This window comes from Equus przewalskii, chromosome 31 (genome assembly GCF_037783145.1).
Source record: "Equus przewalskii isolate Varuska chromosome 31, EquPr2, whole genome shotgun sequence".
NCBI lineage: Eukaryota > Metazoa > Chordata > Mammalia > Perissodactyla > Equidae > Equus > Equus przewalskii.
Genome location: NC_091861.1, coordinates 346,189 through 355,669, shown reverse-complemented (window position 1 = coordinate 355,669; position 9,481 = coordinate 346,189). Strand labels below are relative to the sequence as shown.

General features: G+C 40.8%; 1 protein-coding gene across 1 annotated transcript; it reads left to right on the top strand.

Annotated features, from left to right (window-relative positions):
- Positions 1–53: 53 nt before the first annotated feature.
- Positions 54–7,898, top strand: COX20 (cytochrome c oxidase assembly factor COX20). Its single transcript, XM_070602120.1, has 4 exons — positions 54–211; positions 6,656–6,770; positions 6,893–6,956; positions 7,661–7,898. The coding sequence occupies exons 1-4, from the start codon at positions 170–172 to the stop codon at positions 7,797–7,799; spliced, it is 360 nt and encodes a 119-aa protein (XP_070458221.1). The 5' UTR covers positions 54–169; the 3' UTR covers positions 7,800–7,898.
- Positions 7,899–9,481: the final 1,583 nt, after the last annotated feature.

Sequence of the window (9,481 nt, the reverse complement as noted above, 5' to 3'; positions counted from 1 at the left end):
GGAGGACCTGCCCCACCGAACAAAAGAGGCCGCGGCCGCGCCCGCCCGCGCGCGGAGGAGAGCCGGAGACCGACCCTAAGATGGCGCCGGCGCGCGGGCGGGCGGGGCGCAGGGGGCGGGGCGGGGCCACCGGGCGCGCCGTGCGGCGTGGAGGCGCCGACTCGCGCCCATGGCTGGCGCACCGGAGCCGGGCGAGCCCGCGGAAGGGAAGGTACCCCGGGGCGCGCGGCCGGGGCGGAGGGCCGCTGGGGAGGGGGCCGGGCCCGGGGCAGGGACAGCCCGCGCAGGGAGAGGGCGGTCTCGGGCTCCCTGCGGACAGGGCCGCGTGCTCACGACGCCTAGCAGGGGCCGAGACCTGCGCAGGTCTGACAACGTGGTTTATTCCGTGGAATCTGCGCCCAGAGCAGGCGGAGGAAACGAAGGAACAGAGGTTCTCCGTGAACCTTCCTTTCCTCGACCGGCGCCGCGTCCCCCGCGGCCGCCTTCCACAGCGGTCGGCGCGCCGGCCCCAGCTGGCCCTCAGCTCTGCTTCCCGTCCGGGCGCAGCCCCCCCCGCCCCCCCCCCCCCGGTGACATGCAACCCCTTGGCGTGTGAGTGAAAGCCCCTCACCTAGCCCTCGCTGTCGGCCTGTCTGCCGGCTCGCCCTTGCCTCTGCGGCGTCCCGAAGCTGCACTAGCTTTCGGGCCCGGCCTCCCGACCCCGCGGCAGACCGAGCGGCGTCCGTCCCCGTCCCCGCGCAGCTCGGGCACAGCCGAATCACAGCATCTCTTATGCCGGGAGTTCATACGTTGTCTTGTCTTCCTCGGGCTCCTTAGGAGCAGGGAGCCCAGTTTTTATCTTTAGTGCCGAGCACGTAACAGATGTTCAGAAAAGAGAAAAAAATATTTTCAGTAGTAAGCTAGATTAACATTGGATCAATCATGAGTGTTTACTGAAGACCCACTGTGTGCCACATTGCTCCTATAGTTTTAGGATATACTCTGCTGAGCTTAGAAATTTTTCTCACTTCTTCAAAGTTCTTCTCTGGGGACTTTTCCATCTAAATTTGGCCAAGATAGCAGATCTTCAAATGGTTAATATGAACAAGTGTTGGATAAGTTATTTGCATATTTAATATCAAAACAAATTTTGTCAATTTATGCACCATTGGTGCCTTTTAATGTCTCGTAGTATGTGGAATATGCTTAGTGTAACAAAACATACCCTCGCTTGAAACTTACATATTTCGAGAAGCACCGTTAAGTACAAACGCAAAATTCCAGACTGTTTTGTGAGAACACTGGGATCTTGAATGGGGCTTTTTATCTCTTTTGTACCTGATTGTTCATCTTTGATAGGAGATAACTTGTCATTTAAGGGGCCTAGGGTGGTTTAATCCATTAAGAATTAAAGAATTCAAGACAGAAAAGAACCACTATCTTATCAATTAAATTGGTCCGTCATTAGCAAAACAAAATAATGTATTTGGTGAAATGAAGTACAGGTCACTAAAACTGAGGACTGCCAGTTTAGTGGGGCAAGGTTAAAAAAATGGCCTGTAAATAAATTGCTCTTGAAACACTAGTACCTATCAGGGCTCATCAAAGAGATTATAACAAAATTAATACAACACAAGCAATGATTAAATTAGCCCAGGGTATCTTAAAAAAATAAAAAATAAAAAAAAAGGAGGCCTGAAAGAATTTTTCAGTGATCCTTCCAGTACAATCCAGGGATTGTTTATGAGAATCAGTAAACCTGGGTAAGTTATCAAGTATACATGATAGAACTAGTCCTTAAACACTGTCTGCTCTCATTCTTTGCTCTTCAAGAAAACTTTAAAATATGAAACGTGTTACATGTGTACCAGGAAACGTGCCCCAGGTAAATTCTAAATTTATTAATTCACCCATTCAAAAAATATTTATAGAGTACCTACAAAGTATTAGACAGTAAACTAGGTGCTAAAGACATAGCTTTAATCAAAACAGGCAAATTCTTGTCCTTGTGAACATTCTGCTGGGGGAATCAAACAAAAAGGGAGTAAGAATTTCATTTACTGAGCCAGCCACGCAAAGGTCCAGGAGAAAAGCATCGTGTGCTAAGCAATCCATCCAGGCTTGTTAGAGGAATGGCCAGTGCGCCCAGACTAGGAGACCAGAGAACAAGCGGGATACGGAACAAGGGTAGGTGCAGTTCAGGTAGGACCTGCACAGCACGAGTGAGGAGTTTCATGTGTCAGATATCTGAGCCTCACTGAAGGTCGTGGAAGCTCAAAACTGAGAATGTCATCTGAGTGATACCATGGCAGGTGACGGCAGCTTGGTAGTAGCAGCAGTGAACGTGAGAAGTGGTTTGGTTCAGGATGTATTTGGTTCAGGTGTATCCTTCGAGACTTGCTGATACTTTGGACACGGGTTTGAAGAACAAAGGGAATCAAGGATGACTCTGAGGTTTTTGGTCTGAAACTTGGTTGATTAGGGATGCCTTTGAAAATAATTCTGATTTGGAAATATTAAGTACAAGGTGTTTGACATATAAGAAGAGGTGTCAGTAAGCAGCTCTCTCCCAAAAGCTTGGGAGATCAGAGTTTGATTTATAAACTTGGGAAGTCATCATCATATAAATGACATTTAATTGAAAGCCTTCAGACACCTAGGAAGAGACTAGATTTCAGGGGTGGGGGACACTTCAACTTTTAGGGGTCATCAGAGGGGACAGCAACAAAGCTGCCAGGAATGGCCACTGAGATAGAAAACCAGGAGACACCGTCATATTTGAAGACAAGAAAATGTTTAAAGAACAAATGATTATCAGCCACACGTGCTGATGTAGAGTACAGTGGATTTTGCAAAATGGATGTCTTTTAGAAGGGTGCTGTTTGAGTGGGGTGTAGCGGATAAATGCCTCATTGATGTGAGTTAAAGGGAGGACAGGAGATTTTTAAGTGGGGCAGCGCACATGAGTCATTTTAGTTTTGCAGTGAAAGGGAGCAGAAAAATGGGATGGTAGCTTAGCGGGGGAAGGGGTGTCGAGATTTGTATGTTCCTTGGCTGGAGACTATGGGTAGAGAGGAAAAAACGATGCAAATGAAAGAAGGGGTAACTATAGGAGCAAAATCCTTGAGTAGTCAAGAGAGCAATCAACTGCAGTTGGGACTAGTTTTAAATACGAACAGGGCCAGTTCGTCTTTTGCAACGAGAGGAATATGGGCACTGGTGCAGATATGTTTGGCAGTGGGAAATGAGGTGGCTCTTATTCGATCTGATTTCCTCTAAGTTACTAAGTTGGCATTCTAGCTTAGAAATCTCTTCTGAGCTTCCCTTAGTTCTGTCAAGGTGAGCTGGTGAAACTGCTTTTCTAAATCGAAGCTTAAAAATAGTCTACAAAAGGGGGCCGGCCCAGTGGCACAGCAGTTAAGTTGGCACGTTCTGCTTCTCGGCGGCCCGGGGTTCACCGGTTCGGACATGGCACCACTTGGCACGCCATGCTGTGGAAGGCGTCCCACATATAAAGTAGAGGAAGATGGGCACCGACGTTAGCTCAGGGCCAGGCTTCCTCAGCAAAGAGAGGAGGATTGGCAGTAGTTAGCTCAGGGCTGATCTTCCTCAAAAAAAAAAAAAAAAGTCACTCTAAAAGTTCCTTAGTTTATATTTCAGGCCTAATACTTGTTAATGGCAGAAGTTAAGTTTGCAAACTACTAGGGAATAAAAGAAATGTTTACATGCTCGTACATTATAAATAGTACTTCAAAGGGACTTAAGGCTTGGACCCTTTGTTTCCTTTTCTGAGAATCTCAGTTCAGTTTACTTTCTAAAAGTAATATATGCTGAAGACTGATTTCTTCATTTATAGTGTTCCAGATCTGCTTTTAAGTCACCAGTAATCAGTAGTCTAAGCTCCAGCTTTACGAGGAGGCTGAGAATTCTCTACTAGGAAAGTGAAAATTGTGGTCTTCAAATGTCTTTGTATAAGCTTTCCCAGTTTTGATGCAAATCGCAGATGTACTGTCATGTCCTCTTACTCTCTAGATGTGAGACCTTTGGAAAATGACTTCTACCTGAGTGAGCCCTGGTTTTTTCATGTATAAAACCCCTAAAGGGTTACATGATGCCATGGAAATGACAGGCTTTGGGGGTCAGATTGACTTCCATCTCCACTCTGCCAGTACTTAAAAGACCCCCTGGGCCCATTTCATAGAGAATCTCAGAGGTTGTGGGAATTAAAAGTAAGAGATGTAAAGGGCCTGGCACCAATAGCCCCTGCCAGCCCTAAATTATGAGATTGTCTGAATAGAAGACTAATGTTGGTTTCTCAACCTTGGCACTGACATTAGACCAGTTTTGTTGGAGGTGGGGCTGGTATAGGTATCGTAGAACAATTACCAGCAGCATCCCTGGTCTCTATCCATGTTGGTTTCAGGAGGTACCATTTTAAATAGAGTGTTTGTCTTTAAAAGGTAAGATTATCCCATTATTTGCATTTTTTTAATTTATACTTTTCCAAACAGTATCTAAAAGCAGTGTTTCCCAATCTGATTCATCAAGAAAAAAACTCCAAAATTTCTAAAAAGATTCCAATGGCCTAGCCTAGATCTGAATCAGAATCTGAGGGGGGGATTTGAAAATCTCTAAAAAAAAACTCAAAAAGAGACTTACCTAGCTGACTGAAGCAGCACTATTTCAGGTACTTGGCAAGTATATTTTACTCTTAGTAAAAAATGGGGGTTGATAGCATTTTGTCCAAGTGAGTGAAAAAATGTTTGTCTGCAGATTCTAGTGTATCCTGGGGTCACACTATGGCTCCATTATGGGAGGGAATCCAAATGAAAAAGCCCAGAAGCCTTAAAGGAACTCGTGCTGTCTTTGGCAGAAGTGTGCAGTGCTTGGCATGCTGTGGCTAAGCCTTGATGGGTCCTTTTATTTTCTCTGCTTAGGATTTCTTTGCCCAAACGTGAAAGCCATCCCAACATTCCACCCTGTGGCAGAAACTGCTGGTCTCACTTGCAGATTCTAAGACTTGATTAAAACTGGCACTAACCGCAGCGCCCCCCCCCCCCCCCCAGCATCCTTCCCCCAGGGAAGTAGGCTGCTTTGGAGGTGGGGCAAGTACTTCTGGACTGGACCGTGGAGTCCAGCAGTCCTATCTGTATAGCAGCTCACACTCTCCCCCCACACAGTTCCCTAGGCTCTTGAGCTGATAGGGTAAGAAACAAGTTTTTTCCTAAATGAAAATGAAAAGGCAGAAACAGAATCTCCCAACTCTTTGCATATGAAGATTTGTATTGAAGAGCTTTTATAATTAAAGTCCGCAACATTACTGAGCATCTGCTGTGTTAGGTATGTGGGGGGAGGGTAGCATGGTGAGACAAAAGAAAAAATGGAATAGAATGATGAGTATATAATTTTTGCTTTACTATGAACCAAGTCTTTTCTGGCAGAAGCTTGGGCCAAAGAAGCAAATACAGGAGAAAACACAATATTTTCGTGTTTCAACCTATAATCTGACTTGCCTTATCACTGTCCCCCATTCCCTCCTATTTTTTTCCCTTCTATTACACCTTCTAGGCATCACCTCACCCTTTAGTCTCACACCATACTACCATTTAAAAAGTGAAACCTTTAAATGGACAAGTGGCTGCCTTTTAAAAGCTACATTACTGAAAACTTGCATTTAATCAAGTTTTAGAAAACAGTACCCTACATCTTCTAAGATTTTATTAACAATACTTTAGTGAAATGTAAGTGACTTTTAAAAAATGTCTGTCCTGCCCTCTCCAGACTCCTAATGTACAGCTAGTAGAGTGACATTCAAGTTTAAACATACTAAGCTTACGGTAGGAGTATGTTTTTAATGAAGATCAAGTCCATAAATGCAATGAAGACTGGAAAAAGAATTTAAGAACTATTCATTTTAGCACTTGAAGGAACTTAAATTATCACCTGGCCCAACCCCTTCATTACAGATTGAGGGCCAGAGAGATAATAAAATATATATATCTCTTACAGGTTACAGAAATTAGAGGCAGAGGTGAGACAAAAATCCCACTCTCTGGATGTCCAGCTTTTTTTCATCACACCTAGATGTGGTTACCATATACTATCAAAGAACCAAATACAATCAAGTGCATGCAACTTCATTATTGAAAGCAAGGGGAAACAGACCAGAAAAGAGAGATTTGCCCACGTTTATCTTTACATGAAGTATTTATTATAAACACAACTGATGTTCAGCGAGTTAACGCCAATAAAATCTGAAGTCATTGTTAAAGGAATTTAAAACAAAAAGCACTATACTAATATTATAAGCAAACACAGAATAATTTTACTTTTCGCATTTATGCTTTCTAATTTCAGTAATAGCCAAACTTCCAAATTCATAGATATTTAAAGAGCTCATAAAATAATGTATGCTCTTATTCTGAAACCAGTCGATTAGCAAATTATGGCATAACACCACAATTTAATTTATCCTACTGCTTAGGGCTTTCTGGTCAAATTCTCAAGGTTTCCCAGGTAAAGATTAAGATTGTATACCAAAGGAGGATGATCAAAGACAATGTAAACGGATTCGTAGTTGTCACAAAGCACATTTATTCTAGTTGAATCTTTACTAAACCACCCTGAAATAAAATACTTCCTTGTTCAACCCAGGTTCTTTTTTATTTTATCCTAGCCCTTTAAACTCCTAGGAATTTTAGATGTCGAAAACATTCCCTGTGCACGGGATTCAATACTATATGGTTCATTAGGATCTGTTGTGGCTGGCCTTGGACATTTTTTGTTAACTAGTGAGTATCTGTTTTTATATACATTTCTCTGTGTGGTGAACCACTTTTTTATAGATTAATATATGTAATGTATGTAATGTATAATTATAATTAATTATGGTGGTTATGTCTCTTTTTGACAGGTAGAATTAGAAAATCATGTGATGTTGGAGTAGGAGGATTTATCTTGGTGACTTTAGGATGCTGGTATGTACAGTAAATATTCAAGAAGACCCACGATTGTAATAAGTTTTATTTAATTCCAAAGCATAAGCTCTTTTCAGACCAGTCTCCCATTGGGAGATTCCCACCCTCAGTGAAGAATCTTGATTTTTATTGTTTAAAAAAGTACTTTTTAATGGAAATTTGTCTTACAAAATGATATTGCTGGAATGCCTTTTAAAATGTACATATATTTCATACCATTTATCACATGAACAGATGCATGACATTAGACATTCTATTAATGTTAAGTTATGGTTTATACTTCACTTAGGAAGGCCTCAATCTAGTGCTCATTTCTTCCCTGCTTATGGCATCACATCTGAAAATGCTACTTGAAGAATGTGTTAACAACTACTGGTACAACATAGATGAATCTCAAATATGTTTTCTTAATCAAAAAAAGCCAAACCAAAGAGTACATCCAAGTGGTTCCATTTATATGAGGTTCTACAACAAGTGAAACTAAGCTGATAGAAATCCTCATTTTATAGAAAATATACCTTAATAATAATAAAACAAATGTGTTCATAGGTTATTTTTGACACCAAACCACCCAAAAATATAACTATTCTAATTTGGAGTGCTATTTTCAGTCTTGAGATAGTCACCTAAGCTTTTTAAATTTTGTTATAAATTTCAAATTAATTTCTGTCTATTAATGACTTATTCATGTTCTTTTTCACAAGGTTTCATTGTAGGTATAATCATGCAAAGCTGAGAATCCAGGAAAGAATTGCCAGAGAAGGAATTAAAAATAAGATTTTATATGAAAGTACCCACCTTGATCCTGAAAGAAAACAAACCAATGGCAACAACAGCAACTGAGCAGAGTCTTGAGAACAAAGCTGAGGCCAACTATATATATAAACATTGTATGTACCATAAAGCTTTCAATGAAGTAAATAAAGTTATGTGTAAATGGTAGTCTTTTCTTTTTTTAGTTACGTGTAAATGGTAGTCTTTTTTTTTTTTTTTAACACTCGTATGAATACTTACAAAGTTGTTCTGACCCTGTATCTACTGCCAGTACAGCATAGAGTGGACTTATCATACTTAATTTGTGATAAGGAATGAATGAATACAAATGACAGCATTTCAAGAAATAAAATCTCTCCCAGTTGGATTCTAAAACTTGCCTTAAAAACAACAAACAACTGTATTACTGTCCCGTTAAAAATTAGGGAATACCTCCTGGTTTCTAAAGCCAGTACTATTCTAAGACAAAGTAATGGATTTTATCACTTTGCAAATTGGTATGTTAAAAAATGTACCCACTGCTTGACACTATTCTTCCATTTCTTACAACAGGTAAGTCATCTTGCAAAAAATAAATGTCTTTAACTGCTCTAAATATTTTTTGGAAGTATACAGGGTTTTAATTATATAAATAGAATTTAAATATGCACATGGCATGCATGAAAATATTTTCAGAACTTGTTTGGTGCAAAGGAAAAAGAAATGCAGGATTACACTCATATTATAAAGGTCTTATTTACATTAATGTAACAATTTAATCGGCTGCCAGAAAAACAGCAAACAAGGCACCCAACATCAAACTAAGTCCACAGAATTTATTCATTCAGGAAAAAATTCTCCCTTTCCAAAGCAATTAAATTATTTTTGGTTTTAAAAAAACATTAACATTACTTTTCAAGAAAATCTTTTAAATATGACAAAGCACAAGCTGGAAGTCTTCTTGGTTAAGAAATGATAAATATGAAAAGAGACACCAGTGGACAGGATTATGGCATCATTATTGGTTCTGTTACTTAATATGGTGAGTTAAAGAAACAGAGCAAGGAAGAGATGTCCTGAAACTTTGTTCTGTATCCCTTTTCATAAGGTAAGTGGGGCTTGCTCCTCCAGGTCAATGAACCAGAGATGTAGCATTTTCTTCCCACATCCACCTTCTTGTGGCTGTCGTCATGAGGGTGGGGATGCACAGGCTATGTGGTTTACCAAATGCCGTAACTACTGGAGAATAACATTGTGAAGCATATCCTAAGAGATTTTTATTGATCCTAATTATCTGGCAGCCACCAAGGGTAGGACTTGGACATTGATTAGGGAAAGTTAATTACAGTAAATTGCACAATGTGCAAGAACATCTGCCCACTCTTACCGACACAAGTCAAAGTTGAGTGCAGTCTATGTTGTTCAAATTATCATGACCAAATAATTATGTTAAAATCTCAGGGAGTGAGTGTCACTCGTTTTAAGAGGCAGCACACTGCATGAGTAGGGGAAAAAGTGATGAGTACGAATCAAATCTAATATTTCATAAGCTGTTTGCAGGCCACTTATGTTCTCAGCTTCCGTTTACTAACATATGTAACAGAAAACCGGGCAACTGGATTAAAGAAAGTCTCTTCTAGCTCTAGCACACTACGATCACATCTTACCCTGAGTAAGAGAGAAACCTCTTTTTCGGCTGGCAAAAATTTCCAAGGCCTTCACCAGTAACAAGGTTAGTTCATGTTCACAGCAGAATGATTGCATAAATTGGA